Genomic DNA, 21,667 nt, shown 5'->3' on the forward strand with positions numbered 1-21,667 from the left:
ATGGATATCCTATTTCTTTTGCCAAGTGGCTTAGCCATACAGCATCCGTAGGCAGTCGTAACCCCTTAGCCTGATCATATTACAGAAGCTATCGTCTTAAGTTCTAAGTCTTTATAAAAGGATCCCTTGCTCACAGAGGGATTTCTTTCAGGCACAATGATTTCTTTCAAACCCTGGATCCGTGGATCCCAGCTTTTTTGCAGAGCTGCCCCATCGTGACCGCAGGCTGTGTGTCTCAGGCGTGACAACAGACTCATTCTTACGTGGTCACACTGCTTGGTGTGGCCTGTCAACATGGCAACCTGACGTGAATGCCCAGGACGTCTTGGGTATACGCAAAATCAGAGGCTGAAGAGTGTTCTCTTTTCCTGAAGACTTCCTAGCCTTGGTCCACTGAACAGCTTTCTTTATCCATAGGAATGACAATTCTCTATGACTACAGCTACTTCTTCCCTATTCCTGGGGGCGGGCTGGGGATAGACTTGCTTCCACACTGAATATTGGTGCTCTGAGGAGGGATTCATTATTGCCGTCACAAGGAAAACCTCAGGGTACGGTGAGGTTCTTCCCCTGCAACGTTCCTCACCCATTTCCTACAGCCCAGCAGCTGGGCATGGTTGCTTCTGACATTCTCCCTTCCTCTTACTGTCATGCCAACCTAAATTTATGAGTTTCTTTCTAAAGATGTTCCAGTCTATTCTTCAAAAGACTGAACCCGCTAAGGAGCCTTCAAAGATTTGCTAAGTGCTTTGCGCGAAAGCCAGTTAAAATGAATGTTTATGTTTCTCCACTGCCCCGTGAAAAGCTGTATTTAGCTGGGTTAGTCCCCCCAAATGCTTCGAACTTTAGATTTCCTATGTGTTTTAGTGAGACAGTTTACAGCTAGTTACAGAGAAGAAAATGGCACGTGAGCTTCTTGGCTGGTTAATTATCAACTTGAAGCTATAGTTTTGACTCTCACTGAGAAAAATGAACCAAGATATAGGTCACACCTGAGAAAGCCATGACTCCAATTCGGCCCTCTACAAAAATAGTAAAAACGAAATTTCACCTAGGGGGAAGAAAAAAACAGCCCACCAACCGCCCACCCCCGGCCCCAAATTTCACATTGGAAAATTCCCACTCCTCCCTTGCTGTAAGCAGACAGCAAAGATACACAGATGCCCTTGAAGTTATCTTCTTTGTCACTAGGTGATACCAGTTTTAGCATCACCTAAACTATATCACCCGTTAAAAGGAAAATCCCAGTAAAACATCTGCTTTTCTGCCGCATTGCTGGGATATGAGTACTAATTAATTTATTGATTTAGCAAGTATTAATTGAACCCACAGGCACTTTTGGGTGTTAGGAATTCATCTGTGAACAATAAATACAGATCCCTGCCCTTATAGAACTCCTAGTCTAGTGGTCAGACAATAGTAAGTGTAGTAAGTTCTGTTGTATGCTAGCAAGCATGCACCACGGAAAAAAGGGAGCAAGGCGGGGTGGTGGGTGGGTGTCAGTCACGTGGCTGAGGTGGTGGGAGCCCTGTCCTGACTCCACACACCCCTCTTTTCTAGCCTCACTGGATCCTTCAGCCTGTGTAGACCCACTCATCAGTTTTTTCATCGCTCTTGGAGGAGTTCTTTATCTTGTCCTTACTGCTTTGGCCCTGAAGGAAGAACTTTGTGGCAAAATAGCTCTAAAAAGACTGCCCCCTGACCCCATGAACAACCGATCCATGGCCTTAGCTTTTCAACGGCCTTCTCTAAAAAACAAAAGAATCACAACTCCACAACTCTATCTTACAGGCTGGGAGGGCATGGAACAAAACGGAGTACTTGATATGAAATAATAGCAATTTGCATTCAAGTGGCTGGTACCCTAGTCAGCCAGGGGAAAAAGTTAACACAAAAAAAGGAAAATGAAAACAAGTAAGAAACAAACAAAACCAAAATCATATGTGCAGTCCTTTTAATTCTTTTAATCCTTTCCTGCTCTACCTAATGCAAGTCCAACCCCGGTAGGTCTGAGCTGCAATAATTATATCCTGGGACAACTTGACAATGTGGCAAGCCCATTTCAGGCTCCTGCCTTCTGAAACTTCTCCGCAAGTTTGCACAGACTCCCTGACCAAGGAGTCTGTCTATCATTACCTCTTCTTTCTATGAACAGTTTTTCTCCATTGCAGCATTTTCTAAATCTTTTCCACCTTGATGCCTTCCCATCTCTTTTTGGCTCACAGCTGGAAATCCCATTTTTGTTCCTTTCTGGCAATTTTTCATTTCTTTCTATTTCTATTGTTATTTAACTGTGAAAAATATTTCCTCTTGCAGGAAAAATGCCCATATGCTTTGTTGGAGTTGGAGTCCTGCTGTTCATTATTTGCCGAAAGCTATGTTGTCGTGTTTAATGCGCACCCTGAGATGTCAGTACCATTTCGTGTAGATGGAGGCAGAAACCTGTTTGATGTAATTTATGAGACCTCCTGTGGTTGGGGACCAAGTCACCTCATGCGCCTCTCCCTTTGTAGCACATCAGCAATTAAATGAGGTCAGCACATTTTGTTTATATATTATCTCTGGGCTCACACAATGGAGGAAAGCAGGAAGGAAAGGCTTATGGGAAATCTTTACAGTAGATTCTCTTTCTGACATGGTCTTTCTGAGGGGCAACCTTCTGGTCTTCAAGGCATTACTCTCTGCCTCTGCTTGCTTTAGGAAGATTCAGCCTTCTACTTCAATGGCCTAAGGGTCAAAATTGTAACTTGCAGCCTGCGTGTGTCTTAAATCATTCAAATGAAAGAATAAACCAGAATAAATCTAAATAAACACAACGGGGATAACCAACAATCCACGTAATCTGAGGAGGCTTATCCTAGATACTGCATGCCTGCCCACTGCAAGGGAGAAAGGACTCTGGAGTCAAAGTCAATGTTCAGAAGGGTTGGGAACCTGGGAGCGTGTGGACTGACCGGGCGCAAAACTGTCCAGAGGCCACATTCACACACCCGAGCTTCATTTTGAGTAATATGTGCTCTATTTGGGCAACAATTTTACTGCTTCAGTGCCAGGCAAATTATCAGCCAGACCCCTCCCTTCTTGAGCCAGCTGAGACCACGCCTTCCCTGTGAGCAGTCATTTCGTCCCTCCTACCCTTGGGGGAGAAGGGAGAGACTGGTGAAGACAGTATTTCCTGAATGTGGTTCTAGTTCACCTCCAAAGCGACAGAGCGTGAGCCTATGGGGGAAAGGGGTTCCAGCAACATAAGAATTTCATATTTCAAAGACCGTACTGAAGTAAGCACCATGGGAAGAATTGGAGCTTTATTTCTTTTACATTTATTTCATAAATAAATGAATCTCTTGTTTGTCCTTATCATATAAGGGAAGGAACCTGATGATATGCTTAGGGCTTGCAAAAGCATGATCTGGCCCTGGTTGAAGATTCCTTTGGTGCAAAATACTCATCTTTTGTCCAGTCCTCTTGGATGGGAGTGTCAAAGACAGTAGACTAAAGGAATAACACAGGCATGAGGGGGTCTTGGGAACTGTGGCCATGCTCAGTTTAGAAGGGACCACCCCTTAGCTCCAGCTGGTTATTGTCAATGAGGAAGATAATAAGCCCAATGTTGCTAGATCTATCTTTCAAGAGAATATATAAGGAAATCTGAATTTTAAACATGTGAAATTAGTTGGTATTGCACAATTTTAAAACACTGGATTGAGCAAAGCATGTTGTAGGGTTCCTAGGACACCATCCCTGATTCTAGGATGGCACCATTTAAATTCTACAGAGCCTGTAAAAGCATCTAGGGGCCTCAGAAAATGTAAACACCAGATTATTCCTTTTTTTTTTTTTTTTCCTGAGAGGTTCAGGTGACAGTTTGGCTTGGTGAAGAGAACTCTTTCTTCAGTTCCGTTTAGCAAATATCTATTATGTCGGGCTCTGTGCTGGGCTTGGAAGACACAAACACCATCAAAACATGGTCCTTGCCTTCAAGGAGCTCACAGATTGGTAGGGGGGAAAAAGTATGTCAGTCAGTGCATTCTGGAACAAATAGGAACCTCGTCTTTCTGGTGGAGATCCCTTAGGTTGGTAAGTTTGAAGCATTATGTTAGTACGAGTATAATGGATTCTAATGAATTTACCCTTAAATGCCCTACAAAAGTCTCAGTATCCCCCACAATGTGATAAAAATCACCTTAAAGTGCCATTATTTCCTTCACTTAGTGTCTTTTAAACATATAGGTGTACCATAAAGAATTTAGCCTGAGCCCAAAGAGAGGTCTGGCTTTTCCTGAAATGTAACCTTTAGACCACTGGAACAGGAGTATCTTTGGTCATTGTGAGACCCTTGTACTGCATCTGAGAGTTTATGCTACTGAAGAGACTCATGGTGGGTACCAGTAGTTTATGCTAAAGGAGATGACTCAGGGTGGAGCAGCCACACCCAGTCTTGGGGGCGGGGGTGGGGCGCGGGCGCCGACCAGACAAGAAAGACCAGCCATATAATTAGAGGGTTGTGCCTTTGAACCTTATGACATCAACTTGACCTCTGGGAAGGAGAGGGGCTGGAGATTGAGCTCAACCACCTCAATGACTCAATCACTCGTACTCACATAACAAGACCCCAAGAAAAACTCTGGACACCGATACTTGGGTGAGCATCCCTGGTTGGCATCGATGCTAGGAGGGATAACTCGTCCCTGAGGATGATGGAAGCTTTGCATGCAGAGCCCTTCCAAACTTTGCCCTATGGACCTTTTTTTTTTTTTTGGTTGGTTCTGATTTGTACCCTTTCAGTGTAAAACTGTAATCATAAGTACGGCACTTTCCTGAGTTCTAGGAGTTGTTCTAGTGAATTATCAAATCTGAAGGAGGCCATGGGACCCCCAAATTTGCAGCTAGTGTCTGAAGTGAGGCAGATTCTTCCCTCAGACTTTGCAAAATCATTGTAGCCATTGTCAGGAATGGGGGCAGACTTGGCAGTCTGGAGGACTGTGACCTTAACCTCCAGTTTGGCTGATGGCACACTATTCATTTATGGGGACACCGACGGAGAATAAAAAGGGAAGGATGAAGTCCCTGCTTAGGGGGAATTTTAAATCCCACTGCTCAAACTAAATAGGGAGACATATGAACAGGTTAGAGAATGATCCTGAAGGAAACTAAGTCAGACAAATACTCTGTGGAAGCCGGAGGTTAAATGTTTACATACGTGAAGGAACTGGATACTATTTCTGGTTCTTTCTAGACAAGTTACAGAGAGGAGTGAGGCTGCCTCCTGACCAGGTTACCGAGGATCCCTGGTAAACTCAGAATCAGGTGGCAGATAGAGGGGGACACGTCTGTGAAAGGGAGCGAAATGTAACTGAGATTTGTTCCTTCTGCTTGTGACATGAGATCCTTAATTTAGTCTCTGGATAAATAAGTCCCAAGTTATTTGTGCCCTATATTTTACCTTAGCACTTTCTTTCCTCCCAAAGCACTAGTTGGGAAATTCAGAGAACCTCCATGGTAAATGCACTTTCACATCTCTGGCAGCTAGGGAATTAGTGATATTGTGGTTGACTGATGCTGAATTTTACCCCCCAAATTAGGAAATAAGTCTTTTTTCCTGGAGTTCCCTCATCCTTGGAGTCTAAGCTCAGCTTCTCAACATTCTTCCTAGTTAGGGATCTCATCAATCATCTGGTCCAACTCCACTCGAAGGGCCGAGGAACCTCTCTGGGGTTCCTGTCAGGTTCTCGTCAGCTCCGCTTGAATACTTCTGTGGGAAAGGAACTCACTGTCTACCAAGGCAATGGACTTCACTTTGGGACAGTTTTCATTTTTACAGATTCCTTTCATTTGTTAGACTAACTTTTTTCTCCTGAAGATTTCTGCCCACTTTTGGTTCTGGTTTTATTTTCTGGAAAAACTGACCAACAAGACAGATGATGATGATAAACATGCACTCAACACCTGATAGGATCCAGGCCCAATACCGAGAGGTTTGCCTATGCTATCTTTAATTCTTAAAGCTCTCTCTCTGTGAGAGAGGACTATTGTGTTTTTCATCTTACAGACGAGGAAACAGGCTTACACCTTAAATCTCTTGCATGAGCTGGAATGGAATTAAGGCACCTGAGCTGGAATGGGTGTCATTTATTCAAACCTTCCATGGACCTGACTTAGTCATATTGGGTACCATTTAAGACACATCTTTTACAATGAGTATTTTATGGCTGGTATTTTGATACATGTGCATAAATCTAGCTTTGTTGAGTTTTCTATATATTATTTTATGCTTTGACTCTGGTGTATAATGAGGGGTGTGTGCGTGCACGTGCGTGCAGTTTTAATTTTTCCAGAGCCTTTCCCAAATTCTCAATATTGTGCCAATTGAAGTTCGCTTTGTGAACATCTTCTCATGGTAATCCCTTAATTTGAATCTGGCTGAGATTCTGCAGCATTGAGCTTGATTTTACTTCTGTTTATCCCTGTGTTTTCTCTCCCTTGCACTTTTGATTGCAAACGTACATAATTCTGCTGGTCCAAATCACCCCTTCATGTGTATCTTCTGTCATACCATGTGTTTACCTTGAATCACTGTCCAGAGTGACCAGGGGTGCAATACAATTAAGTAATTGAACTATTCAAGAGGGATTCAATCCATTCTGAGAAAGGGTAGTGTCCCCTCCTAATGTATGTACATTAATTTATGATGATATATTGGCATGGAAACACCGACATGTTTTGAGAACTTAAACAGCAAGAACACAAATCTCAAACTTTTTTTTTTTGAGCCTTCAAAGATTTTCTTTTAGATTCATAGTGAATGATATTTCTCCTGATGCACTCACACAGTATATAGCCCACAGTGTGGAAATAAAGTGGTCTCAACTTACAGGCTGCCCAGGCTCATCTCCCCCGAGGATTCTGAAGCCAAATCCAGACTCCATCCTGCGAAGGTGAACATCCAGCTCCTTATAATCTGGACCTGGTATAAAGGAGATCCTATTGAGTAATGAATCCTGTCTCTTCCCCGCTCCCTGAGAAACCGAACACATCGATGATAAATTAATTTTGTGGATGTGATTAATGAGAGTGCTGTTAGAGTTGGTGGAGAGCAGAGAGGATAAAAAAAATGTGGTAAAAAAAAAAGTTCCAAAATTAGGTAGTCTCTGGATTAACAGTGATCAAACAAGTGCATTACTAGGGTATCACCATAGGCAGAAAGAACATACAAATTTCCTGACTCAAAAAAAAAAAAAGAACAAAAAACAAAAAAACGATGCCTCTATAATTCTTTATTTTCCCGAGAGCATTCAGATTGCTCTCAAGAAGATTGGCTGTTACTTTGAGGATGTTTACTCTGACTAGAACCATTGTTTCAAAAGTATGAGAGAAGAGATGACATCCTGGAACTACCTGGTAGAGTACTGCCTAGTAATTTACAAATATCTCTTTATGTCTCGATGCATCCCATTTCCTGTGTGTCAGGCAGGGGTGGGGGGAGATACAAATTTATGCCTAATTGTCTTTTTTAGAATCGTAAAAATTAGAAAAAAATAGAATTGAAACTTTTCTGTACTGGGAGTTTGAGTGAAGTTTTTATTTTCAGACAAACTCCTTTAGGTTTTTAATAACTCAGGGGTAGAAATTCGCCTGGTGTAAGTGAACTCTTATCTCCCCAAATATTTTACAATGTCGAAGCCACTACTGATTTTACTAGTGTATTCAAGATAAACTAGAAGAGGGATACTTCTCTGCAGTTAGCTGAAAGAACAGAAATGTAGTTAAAAATAAGCTGGAAGACTCCTGGATGTCAATGTTTTCAATCCTAGGATAAATACATGAAAAGTGTAAGACCTCTTCTGACTTTTGAAGGAGAATGTGATTTATGCTTACACATTACCCCTGGACCTTTGAATCCTTCTCACGGGGGTAAAGTCTCCATCTTGACTGAGTTGTGCATACTTTCGTGGTCATTGTTGGGATACCATTGGATGTTAGCAAATTTGGGAAATACTTATTGATGCCATCCTTTGCTTAAGAAGAATTTAGTGATCCTAGGCCTTCATGGTTTAAAGGAGGTATTAGAATTTATAGAAGCAATATTAAATTGCTTACACAGGATGGTTTTGGAAATTGGGATGGGATTTCAGAGAATGATTCTCTTGGGACAGGAAGATGTGTCTGAGCCATTTGGATATATGGTACTAGTCATAGTTGGAGAGAGACTCAGTGAATGTTGGCCAGGCAAGTCTTTCTCAGGCTCTACAGTAAGTGGGGCTGCTGAAGTGATCCAGTAAACAAGGCACAATGACACTGGGTTTACCATGGTGCCCTCCAATATGGGCTGTGCATTCCCAGTGATGCACAAAAGGCAACTCATTCATTTCTGAAATGTAGGCATAAGCTGATTATGTGTTGCTGTTCTCAAAAGACAAAACAAAACTGAGTCAAGCACAGAAGTACATTTGCATATATGTATATATTGTGCAAGAATCCATAACCAGTCATGTCCTTTCATGAGCAGATGCACATAAAACCAAAGACCTTTCCATTCAACGACTAATATAAAACTCAGAGAAGACTAACCAACTGGATTTCCACATGCGTTAGTCATCCTTTATAAATTGTATTATCGTTCATATTTGAAAGATGAGAACTGAGAACTCAGTTGGGTGGTAAAAGGAAGATGAAAACTTTGCCCTATACTCTATGAGTCACAATTGGCTTTTGAACTCAGTTTATTCCTGGGGTCTACGACATCATGTATGAAATCACACACTGGGAGTGTGTGCTCCTCTGGGGCTTTGGGACTCCAGGCAGATGTAATAGCCCTATAATATCACAGCAAGCACAGGTACTCCTCCGGGGGAGGCGGAAAGGCAAGAGGAGATGGGAGGATGACAGATAATGCCCAACCACTTACAGATCTTTAGAAGTTGTTTATGATTCTACTGCTCACAGCAATCTCTTCTCTAGGTTACTTTAAGCTTAGAGGACTCTAGGCCATATATAAAACACATAGAGACAAAAAATACAAAGAGATAATATATTTTTGACACTTAAAATGATAGCACTAGCATATGTATAACCAGAACTTCCCATCTACTCCTATAAATATTCTCATTTTTGCATCACTGGTGAGTAAGGTAGGTGGGAAACTGTTCTTCCAATGGCTTCAGCAGCAATCCATATTACATGGGGAACTCTAAAAGGAGTTTACTCTGCAATCCATTTTATTTGCTAAATAAAACGTTCCCCCAAGAGAATGCTGAAATTATGAGAATCCCAGTAACAGAATTTTGAGATGTGCCAAAGTACAAGGGGGTTGTCTTGTGTCAGCGAATGCGGTCATTCCCAGAGGAATTGGAAAGTGTTTCCTTAATGAATGACTCAGGACTCTTGTTTTTAGTAGAAAGAATATAGATTTTAGCTGGTTAATTTTACTTGACTTTGAAGAACAGCTGTGAGTGGGACATTTATCTTCCTCCTCTTATTCTTTGTGTGCAATCTGGTGACATTACAATCTCCTGATGAGGCTCAGGCCACTCTGATTTCGAATGTAGGGTGATATGTGCCAACCATGTCATCTCCACCCTCCACTCTTCCAGGCAGAGATGACTAGCTACATGGTACGTGAACAAGTCGAGAGAGGCAAAGAGAGACCTATTGGAGACGGATGCCAGCACATATTATTTTTAAAAATTTCTTTGTTAATTTTGAACACAGACTCAGAGGCTTCAGGGCATGGAAACTTTAGAGACACAGTCACTGGAAAAAAAAAGTTTAAATGATAGATTTTGCCTTAAGGCAGTAGTACTTTTTTGTGGGGTGGGAATAAGAGCTTTTAGAAGGATAATTTTTCTCTGGTTTCTTCCTCTGCCCTCCCCATCCTTTTGAGTCTGGGTTTTAAAAAATAACTAAAATTATATGCACAAAGCTGAGAGACATTACTCTTTTTTCCCCCCTGCTTTGTTAGCTCTCTTGTAAGCTTATGATGTTTCTGATACTTTCCTTTAGCTGCTCTTCTGGCTTGATGACACATTTATTTTTATTATTTTTAGAGATTTTATTTATTTATTTGAGAGAGAGCACAAGCGGGGGGGGGGAGGGGGAGGGGGAGGGGCAGAGCGACAGGCAGATTCCCCACTGAGCAGGGAGCCTGACCTGTGGGGCTCAATCCCAAGACCCTGAGATCTTGATCTGAGCTGAAGTCAGACACTTAACCCGCTGAGCCACCCAGGAGCCCTGGCCTGATGACACACTGAAAATTACCGGATCACGCTTTGTCTCTTCCCCTGTTAATGCACAAACGTAAGGCAAAGAAATCTAAGGGCCAATTCTTCACCACACTGTGACAGAATTTAACAATCACCACCTCTTTCCCCTGTTGGTTTGCTAACCATGCACCTGGAAGGCTGTTTGATGAAGGAGTCTGGTGGACACCTAGTGGGACCTGAGTCACTTTTGACGTCACTCAACCGGGCCCCCACCAACATCCTTTTTTTGTTTGTTTTCTGCTTTCTTGGTTATTCTCTTTCCACGCTCTTTGTTTACCTTCCTTTTCCTCAGCCTTTTTTGCAGAACAGTCAGGGATACTCTCAGGCATTGCTTGGACTAAGGAGAGGCAGAACACTCTGGATTTGTGTGTTCAATGGCCATTCCTGGCTACTGTTGTTTCTTCTTTAGAAGTTGGGTCCCAAGATCCTGAGGCATTATGAAATAAATCATCTAAAGACATCTGTCCCAGATGGGGACTTTCCATGAGCACTGTGGCAAACTACCAGAATGCGTAAGTCCTGATTTATCCTGGGCTCCCACTAATATTGAAAAACTAGTAGTACTAAAAGTAGCTAATGGTGGCCATATCCAGGTATAAGGATAACCTCCCTCATAAGAGAGAAAAGCAGAATTTCAAAAGCTGCTTCTTATTTTGTACTAAGACTCCAGAAGCTTCACATGCTGTATGTATCCTTGGTCTAGATTTGGAAAGGCATGACTTTGTGCACAGTTTTAGGGAAAAGGGTGGGTAACTGAACACAACTGATTAATTTCATGAATGGATTCAAGCATCACAAATGCAAAGAACGGCATTTATGGATTAATTTGGCACATGGGATGCTGCAAACATGTCAATTAAATTTCGGTACTTGAATCCCCTTTCATGTTTTAATTAAAATGTAAGTACCATGGGCTGATTATCAGTTTGGCACAGAGAACGAATTCATTCAATTTTTCCTGCTGGAAAGAGCATTAGTTATTTGGCTTTTCCTTGTAAAGAGATCTAGGAAAGAGATTGAGGAAGGAATCAGGAAATCAAAGGTGGTTATTAAATAGGTCCCTGGTCTCTGAACTTTCAAAGCAGTCCAGATACAGAATGAGTTAAGTAGGAATTAAATAGTTTCTATCCCTTGAATCTAATATTACCAGATAGGTAGCTAATACATTTTTGCTTTAAAAGAATGCCTTCTCTTTACTTTTTTCCTTTATACCTTTGGTAATATGAATGTGGCCAGACACATTTTAGCTATATAGAAGCCAACTCCCACTCTGTGGGGTTTTCTCCCTCAGCCTTCAAATCAACTCAGATTTCCCCATACCAAATACCCCCTCGTGCTCCCCATTTCTGTCTTGGATGAGTAGTCTCTAGTGGGACCTTTACTTCCCCATCCCCAGTCTCTCATCTGTGACTTACTCCTGCCAGTCTGGCTTCTGCTGTGGCAGCATTTCTGAAAGCACTCCCTTTAAGGTCACTGATGACATCCTAATGACCACATCAAACAGCCATTTCTCTTTCCACATTCTGATTGATTTCTGTGCCTCACTTGACATTGTTGACACACCCTTTCTGACCCCCTGATGTCTTTTGTTTCTAAACAAGGAAAGTTCTCCTGGAAGTGATTTCTACTCTTGGTTTCTGTGATAATCCACACCCTGGCTCTCTTGGCTTGGGGTGAAGTTATCCATTCAAAGGTCCCGGCTACGGATGTATTGTTTCTCACTATCATTCTTCCGCGATGATGGCATAATTATCCTTATCATCTGTAGTATTCCATTATGCACAGCCTGTAGGAGTTGCTAAATAAATGTTTCTTGAATTTAATTAAGATACTCACCAATCTAGTACACCTGATAAACCACAGCATTATTCTATGGTAGAGTTATCACTTCTTTTCTTAATTACATTGTTTAGGACTTCCTACTATCAGTTTTGCCTCTGTACTTAAGCATCATAGGCAGCTAAAGCTAATAAATACCTTATAATTATGATAAATGTATCTGAGTGAAAAATTATGACACATAATTTGATAAAGGACCTTTTATAAATGTGAGAAGAAGTATGGGAGATCCATTTATTTTTGAGGTAGTCATGATCTTCCAGAATACTTTGATACTTGTGTGGACATTTAATCAAATATTTGGATTGGTTCTTTTCCTGAAGATCTGGATTACATAGTGGTATAATATAAGCAAACCATTATTATAACTTTTCTCTTTTAACTAATGCATATTTTTTGAAATGCGAAAGTATTGTGCAGATATATATATATATTAGGTGGTTCCTCTCTTGCTTTTTTTGTTTTTAAATAAAGTCTATTCAGAAGCTGAGATTTTCAAGAAATGTGCTTGCTGTGGCCAATAAATAAGAGATTTAGAATCTCAAATTAAATCTTACTTTCATTTTGCAACTGTAATTACTAGGTCTCACTTTCCTTCTGGGCTTAAGATAATCTTTTAAAATTACAAGGATTTTACAGTCAATGTATAAGAATAATCATAGTTTAAAAATTTTCAGGCCAAGCTAAACAAATACTTTATACTTTACTTGAGGACAAAATGCGAAGCAGTATCTTCCATATTTTCTACATATCCAAAAAAAAATGACATGGAAACTTACAGAATGAAATGATCTCAAGCACATATATTCTCCAAGGGGTGTTAGAACATGCTGAGATGGATAATGAGCTGTCATCATGGAAACACTCTAGAGATGTGTGCTGTGAGCCCACAGATCTGAAATAGTACTATTATTATGAAACATGCTTTTCTGCAATTGTTTCAGTGTCCTGGCTTTCAGTCCAGTGGTCTAAGTAGCTGTTTAAAGCACTTTCTAAAAGTAAAAAAAAATCTGAATTTTCCTTTTCCTCCTTCATTTCCGTAATAACATTAAATATTTCAGCCTAAACCAAAATTGGTAAGTATTTTCAGAACCGTTAGGTAAAAAAAAAATGTTTTTCCTTTTAAGTATATTAATTGATTCTTACTGAAAGCTTTTGAACTATGATATTCTATTCTCACTTAAAATACCATTGAAATGTTGCATTTTGTAAGTGGCATGGTTTAAAACAATTAAACTGACATAGATATTTAGTTGATGTAAAAATCATTTCATCCCACATTAGCAAAATTTCCAGTAAGTTCTTTGGAAACATCTAAATTGCAAATCTCTTGAGATACTCTAGCTTATTTCTAGTTATCTAGTCTAGCATGGTCCAGTATAAATAAAATGGAAGCTACATAAGTAATTTAAAATTTTCCAGCAGCCCATTTTAAAAAGCAAAAAGAAACAGGTGCAATCAACTTTAATAATGGATTTCAAGCTGGTATATCCAAAATATTATTTAAGCATTAATCAATATAAAAAAATTAGTGAGATAATATACATTTCTATTTCTTTTTTGTATGAAGTCTTGGAAATCCAATATGGATTTTACATACATCTTAAGCATATCTAAGTTCAGAGTAGCCACATTTCTATTGCCCACTAGCTTAATGTGGCCAGAAGCTACTCTATCAGGCATCATGGACCTAGTCAGTCTGGTGGCTTTTATTGGCACCTGGTTTTTTTAGTCTAGTCTTTTACTAAAGCATTTTATGAAAGTAATTAATGAGTATGACTCTCTTCCCTTCTCTTTTGTTTGTTTCCTTGGCAGCCAAGTAGACCCACTTTGATGGGACTTGCTCTCTACCTTAAATACGTGCGTATGTGGGTGAATCAAATTAGCACAGTGATTATATACTAATAAGCTGATACTACTCAGAAGAATGATTTGTTACACATGATGGAAGACGTTTCATTCACAGGACTGTGGGTATACTTGCCAGAGGAATCCATTCGAAAACTGGTCCTTGGTGGCACTTGTTCTGGATGGGAAAATGGGGAATTAAAATTGAAATTCATTTACGGCATTTTAAAATTCATCTTTAACTTTTTTTGTTGTTGCTCTTATAACTCACCCCCAACCTTTGGTGCTCCAATTTAATGATTTTGTTTCTCTAAAATCCATGGACGTTAGTGGACAGGACACACCCTGTTTTATGTATATGAATAGGTCTGTAAATATATTTCTTTTACATGCAGCAAAATAGAAAAATCTGAATTCTTTTAGATCAGAATGAGAAAAAAAAGATCCTCCTTTTCAAAAATTAAGCTTTGATTCTCATTATAAAAATGCTTATTGAGAAGTAAAGTCAATCCAGAACCTGAGCTATGCACAAAATAAATAGAGGTTTTTAAAATCAGGTTAAGATATCGTGTCATCAAGTACTGAGATGAAAAGTGGAAAATTCAATCAATGAGTGTGTTGACTTATGTCCATCAGTCCAAATACTTTGGTACTTCCAATTATTTCGACAGTTGAAGTGATGTAGAAGTAGTTGAGTTACATCGGTTTCTGTTAGCAATATAGATCCTTCATTAGGATTTTGATGTAATTTCTGCTACATATAACATAAAAATTTGTGGACATGAGCATAAAATACTGTGTACAGACTGTAATAGATATATGAGGCACTATAAAATCTGTATTTTATTATTAACATTAATAAAAGTTAAAATAAGACCAAATTCTGATTGCTTTCTTATTGAGCTTTGTTTCATATAAAGAGTTCTCCACTCTTCAACAACAAAAATGAAATCGAAGCTTTTTGAGGGTGACAACAAGGCAGAGTGTCACTGGCCTTCTGGGTTTGACAGGTGTTTCCGACCATACCCTGCACAGCACCCTGCACACTCTCTCCTTGAGGGCAGAATGATCATCCTGCCAGGTAATCTGTGTTTTTGCAGTAAAGGCCAGTTAGTTCTCCAGAACTGTTATTTCCTAAAAATCCACCATGTATAGTATGACTGCATAGAATTATAAATGGAGAAATATCCTTTCATCAGAAAGATAGAGCTGTATCAGGGATAGAAGGCTGCTACCTTCTAAACACTTCTATTAGTTGTAAAACTGACATTTTATATTATCATAATCTCACTAGGACCTACTTGCCATCCAGCACTTACATTCGGTTTACTGCAGTCCTGATGGTCTCATATTTACTCATGAAAATACTTTGGGTTGCGTTGTCAACTTGTGCTACCAACAAAATGCTCTGACATACTAAAGAACTTTCAGTCAAGGACTGATTTTAGAGTTTACTTCTCACAACCTCCCCTGACCCCCCACCCCCGATCCTCTGATTCTAGGAGCATTAAGTTTTAAACTATTGAATGAAATAAATTTATTAGCCATCAGATTGGATCTCATTTCTAAAATACATGGGAAAAATGTGTCCCCAACCTATTTATTTCACTATCTTTATTTCTTAGCTCATGTCATGGTAACTTTCTTTATTAAAAGGGACCTGTTAGAAATATAAATATTACCATAATTGTTTACAAAGCTACCCAAAAGTACTATTTTTGAAGTTAGATTTCCCAATTAAAATGCACATATTAAAAATGGCAAACACAAGCTTCACTGGAATGACTGATCTCCTTGATCAATATATTATAACTGGAAAGTGACGCATAATGTGCTATACTAGAACTCTAGCTGAAAGGCAATTTTTTCCCACAGATTAAACCATAACATAAATTATGTGAAGGCCAGCAATAATGGCTTTCCCATGGGAAAAAGGTACAGGAAATTAACCTTCATAGCATCGTCGAGGACATTTTAAATGATAATGTTATTAAATTTTTTTCTAGCCTTTTATGATTCTAATGCTAAAGTCATTGACAAAAGTGTCTTAACATTTATGCATCATCTTCTTTTAATATTTCACTAAAATAAGATAGTGCACCAGAGAACGTTTGTTAAGAACACTAAAGCCATTGGGCAACAGCAATGTCCAAGCGAATGAGGCCAGGGCTTGGTCTAGCAGCGTTCAGATGCGCGGGTTCTCTCGGAAGGCAAGGTGGCCTTCCACGATCGCTTAAGAGCTGCCTATGGCTATGGCATCCATGATGCGTCAGAACCTTTCTTAAACCTACGGACATTTCCAGCTTGACTGTATCAGATGTTTAATCACATTGACAAGGGAGACTGGAGCCTGAAAGGCTCAAGCAGAAGCACTTGCAACAGGCTTCCAAGCTCTGGAGGCTGCATATCCACCTGTGTGATGTGGCTCCCACCATCAGTTTCCATTTAGAGTCTCAAGTCCTGCGCTGGGTGGCTCATATTTTTACACTACCCCCGTCTTTCCGAGTGATTCTTGTGTTAGGATGAGGGACAGTGCCAACTACAGCCCTTGCTCACCGATGACACGGAAAAAGCTGCAGAAAAACTACTACTTTAGAAATACAACCACCCATTTGTGATTAGCCGTAAGTTATAAGTGCATTGTAATACCTAACAACGAAAGAATTTTGCAATGAGCAATGGACAACAAACCGCAGGATAAAAGCCATAGATGTTTTTGATTCTGTTTTTGAACAGTTATGAAGTAGAATTTCTTGTCAAGTATAGTACTAAAAACCACCTTGCTCCTCCATTATGCTTCAACTGGCCTGGGGTTACTTCTGATTGCTACCTTCGTGGCAATACTCATTGCTTAATATGGGTTATTTCTTCTTAATTTCTGGAAAGGAAAATTGATCACGTGAGCTTTTTGAAGAAATTCCAGAGGAATTTGTGTTCTAAAGAGGTTCCATCCACCATACGGCACATTACACCACACGGATCCCTGACACTTTTATAATCCTACACTTGAGTGATGTCTTACTGCAAGGGAGCATAGACACGTTGTACCTCATAAATTGCTTATTTATAATAAGCAAGGTTCAATGTGAAGAGAAAAAAAGTGTGGACAACTTCAATCATAATTCAACTTGGGTTCACACCAAGGGACAGAATCACGAGGGAAGGGTTTCAGAGAACACGGATTTTTCTTCTCTTGTCTCTTCCTGTTTTCATCTGTTTGTTGCTCTGGCTTCTGAGGCTGCAGTGAGGAGTATGCTCAAGAAATGGCCCCATGAACCGAGGATGATGAGACAAACCTTAACAGTAAGTCTGGCTTAAAGCAAAGCGAAGCAACAGGACAGCGCCCTCATTCCTAGATCGCCAAGTTCTTTAGCATGATCAGAACTTTATTTTGTAAGATTCTAAAGTGATTCCATTTTCTTTGGGAAGAACTTTTATTGCCTTGCTTGGCATCCAGAGGAGGAGTCACGACAGCCATTGTTCCGAAGTTATGTAAGTATAATCCTTCCTAGAGGCAGGAAGACAGACAAAATTACCTCCCTTTTGGGCCTGCGATTATTGCGATGTGTAATCTGATTTACTGTCTGTGAGAAGAACGAAAACTCCATGGCATAATCCTTAAATGAGTGAAGCCTTGCTGCCTATTTTTTGGACTTCGTTTGCCATGCTCTAGATTTATACATATGCACAATTTTCTGAGTATGGAGGGAGTTTGCTGGGAGTCTGTCTACCGAGACAAGCCACCACATGTGTCTATACCTCAAATTAGGAATAAAGCATGTATGGGAAAAATAGCCAAATAAATTAACTTGAAGGAAATTATTTATCGGAGTAGGTATGAAAATTTTTATTCATGATCTGTACATTTAGATATATGCTTTTCTTGGACAGCAATGATGTTATTTCTTTAATAGATTATATAGTAAAGGGAAACCATATAATTCATCATTCAACTGAGGACAAACTGGAGAGTGAAAGGGAAGCTATTAGTAATTATGCCAGGGTGACACAGAGCAGGACCGTCCCAGGCAAACTGGTAAATGTCGTCCACCTACGTCACCCCATGGGGATGTAGGTTGTTACGAAACTCTTTCTTCTCATATCAGAAATACGTGACACCATCACGTATCGGGAAAATGGCAGGAGAAGATGGGAGAGAAGAGAGGCAGCGAGGGCCTTTAGAAGCAGTTTCTTTTTCAAGGTTAGAAATGGTAAACAATAGTTTCTTTTTCAAGATTAGCCTACAAAATGAAAAAATGTAAGCCCTTCCTCTTGTGATTGGAAAGAAAATTAGTCCTTCTTTCCTGAGAGTCCGGAGAAAAGGACAGAGAAGGGAGAAGTAAAAAATAGCCTGGCTTATCCCACTGTGCACAGGTGCGTATTTTCCTTGCTTTCAACTTAAAAAAACACAAGTAATGGGGACAAGCAAGAAGTCAGTTATCAACAGAGGTTATTATTACACAATGAGAAAAGTGATCTTTATCACAAAGATTTTTGCCTTTTTCTGGGAATTGCTGGTAATGCCAGAGGGCCAATGCTTAAATTATTAACATGGAAACCCAAAAAAGCCCATCGGTCAAAACCTTTTTTGGGATTTTGGGGGGCATGTTTCTTTCAGATATAGACACTTTAAGCTTATGTGGAAGTAAGTTAGAAAAAACAAATTTCTTTCCGCACAGCATTTTCCAGTAAGGACTAATGAGATTTTTGATAATTAGAAGATACTGAACACATGACATTCTCCTGATTAAACATCAATTTTGCCCATGGAATAAGAAACCATTGGTCTAATTGTCTAATTACACTGGAACTGTTGTCTACAGTTACTGCACAATTTCGCCGGTTGAAATGCTGATATGATCTGCTGGGTTGTGTCCTACAGTCTCATTCGGGAATTGTCTTCCTCGGTTTTTGTGTCCTTCATTTCGGTCGAAGTTTTGTGCAAGTGGGATTTATTTCTCGTGATTTTTTTTTTTCCTCGTGGAGTGCCCAGCAGAGCCCTAGACACGCGTTGCATGTTTCAGACATTCTTGTTGATCGATGTGGAGCCCGGAGGCACTCCTTCTAGACACTCTGTCTGCCGCTCTGAAATTGGAAACACTGCCCTGCCTGCTGGAAGAACCTTCGTTCTCGCTTTCTTCAGTTCCATCTCATCCTGAGCTCTCATGAAGATGGGAGGCATTTCCAGCTCTTCTCTCATAGGCATGCGCCCATCATGTTCTGTTTCATGCGGGCTCTAGTCTCCTATGGTTGTCTTTGTTTAAAATCACTCCATTTTTTTTTTGGGAATACATCTTTATTAAGATGTCCCATGCATGCACATTAAAATGTCAGTATAATCTAATTATGAGCCAAATGAGGCACAGCAGCATTTATATCATTTGATAAACTTCCATCATCTGCAGGGGACTGGTGACTTGAATCCAAATACTTCTTGACAGCCTTGATATAACAAACATTCTGGAACTCTGTGCAGCAGAAGCATGTGGGTGGAGGTACATCCTTTCTTTTTTGGTTACTGCAACCAAGTTTTGAATGAGAATGCAAAATATCTCTTTAGCTTTAGACCTGGTTGGAAGGGAAGATACCATGAAATTGCTATAGGCCAGGGAAAATGTCAAAGAGCTTGGTTTAGTCAAGCTCTGGTTGGGATTCCCTTCCATACTTTCCCTGGTCCCCATGGATTTTTCTCCCAGGAAAAAGCTTTCGGGGACACAAGGATAAACAGAGTGAAACCTAAATGTTATGCATGTGATTCAAAGGAATAAGGCATGGTTCACATCAAAATTTTGAATATGGTTCCTTTGTATGGATGCACATAGTTCATGATCGTTAAAGAAAAGCTATTGGGAGATGATGGGAAATACACTGAGCTTTCCCCCAATTCATTAAAAAAAAAAAAAAAGATTTTCTGGCATTCCCAACATGTAAGTGAGAGAATGAAACTTTTTCGTAATTGGAAACAGGGAATGTAGAGAGGGCAAAGGGCTGCTTTGTTTTTTCTAGACACTTGCAAGTCCACAAGCAGAATGAACTGATCAGGTATCCAGGGACCTGAGAAAGTAGCCCTGTGCTTGTTTGGTTTCCTTAATCTTCAGGGTAGAGCTTTGCCTCCCCTGACATGATTTCCCTGTTTCTTTCACAATCCATTTAGTTTTATGAAATAACATGATAGAAAAGCAAAGGATGGGAAAGAAAATGAGCTTGCCCTCTTTTGGCTTCCTAAGACTTGTGACCCTGAAAACACTGCTGTGACCTCAGAAACATTAAAGAGCCGACAAAAACACGAAGGGGGGACCCCATTAGAGCAGAGGCAGCGGTGGCATCTGTGGAGCACGGATGGGGCGGAGGGGGCCGGGGCGGGGGAGTCAGGCGGTTGGGTGTTGGTGTGGCTGCGGAAGCAGAGGGGATAAAGAGCTCCCAGGGGAGGACTGAAAAAGAAAGGCAGGGGAGGTTAAGGTGGATTGGTTTGCTTGGATTGTTACAGGTGAGCGGTGGAAAGGCAATGAACAGAAACAGCATTGCAGGGGCTGGATAAAGAAATCAGAATTCTTTTAGGGTTGAAAAGAAGGTCATGCGCAATTCCTGCTCAGACACTGAGGGCAGCACCGTATCAGACACGATGAAGGGAAGATGGAATAAAGGCCAACATTGCCTTTGTCCGGAATAATAAAGCCTCGCATTGGTCAGGAAACTACAAAAGAGTGGGAGCCAATGATCAACGAAGGGACAGAAACAAGAGGAAGCATCTCCTGAAGCTCCCTAAAAGTAATCAAAAGTTTCAACAAGCCAAGGACATGACGATATTTTCATCCTGCAATGCATTTCCATCCTCCAAGTTAGAACTTCTACTGTAACTCGGTATCTACACCTGTTAATACTTATTCTCATTTGCCCAGTTAAATTTGTGAGAATGAGACGTATTACTCATCTTTGGTATCTCTCCACGGTACTGAGAGTTAAGTGGGTATTCCATAGATACTTGGATATTGAAACAGAAAAGGTATTAAGAACTGTGTTCAAATCTTTCATTTTTTTTATTTACTGAAAATCAGCACCCTGAATTTACACCCTATATTATACAGCTAAACATACTACTTTGTTCTTACTCTAACACAAAGATATTCTAACCTCACAATCCTTTAAAGACATTTCAGTTGCTCATCCAGAAGGGAAATGATGAAGTATAGTAGCCCTGTCAGAGCTGATTATTTAAAATAAAGAGGTGTATTTGGGGGGGGGGTTCATTTTGATGAAAATGATTTCTCAATGCCTGCCCTGCTGTCCTAACTATTTTATCAATGAAGACTGCTTTTACAGAGGGTTACAGAGGATGGGGAAAAAGTATTTTGTCTCCTCTTCCCCTTACCAGTTGGGTGCATAATTCTCAGCCCCTGAGCTCATAAAGAATAAACAGATTTCAGATCCTCTGTGGTCACACACAGTTTAAGACTTGCTATTCATGTTTCAGATGATAAAGATGGAGAGAAGACATTGGAGGAACACAGAGACAAAGGAAGTCAGCAGACTGTAAAAGGGAGTGCGGGGGACCAAACACTTCTCACTGGACTAGGTTTCTTGATCCGTTTATTTAGGTTCATATTATACTGTGCATTTCTCTCATAGATTATACATTCATGCCATTCAGATTCCTGGCCTCTAACATTTGGAAGAGACGACCTGTCAGATGGTGCAAAGAGGCATGAGGAACATATATGCAA

The 21,667-nt window shown here is 40.2% G+C and overlaps 1 protein-coding gene across 1 annotated transcript in view; it reads right to left on the reverse strand.

The window, feature by feature from the left end:
• MAGI2 (membrane associated guanylate kinase, WW and PDZ domain containing 2) overlaps positions 1-21,667 on the reverse strand; it is a 1,284,239-nt gene that overhangs the window by 96,209 nt on the left and 1,166,363 nt on the right. The window contains exons 13-14 of the mRNA XM_035020443.1: positions 14,083-14,124; positions 6,873-6,964 (exon numbers count right to left, since the gene is read on the reverse strand). Of these exons, the coding sequence (XP_034876334.1) occupies positions 6,873-6,964; positions 14,083-14,124 (134 nt within the window). The remainder of the gene's footprint in view (positions 1-6,872; positions 6,965-14,082; positions 14,125-21,667) is intronic.

The sequence above is a fragment of the Mirounga leonina genome, unplaced genomic scaffold (genome assembly GCF_011800145.1).
Source record: "Mirounga leonina isolate KUSES-001 unplaced genomic scaffold, KU_Mleo_1.0 Mir_174, whole genome shotgun sequence".
Taxonomy (NCBI): domain Eukaryota; kingdom Metazoa; phylum Chordata; class Mammalia; order Carnivora; family Phocidae; genus Mirounga; species Mirounga leonina.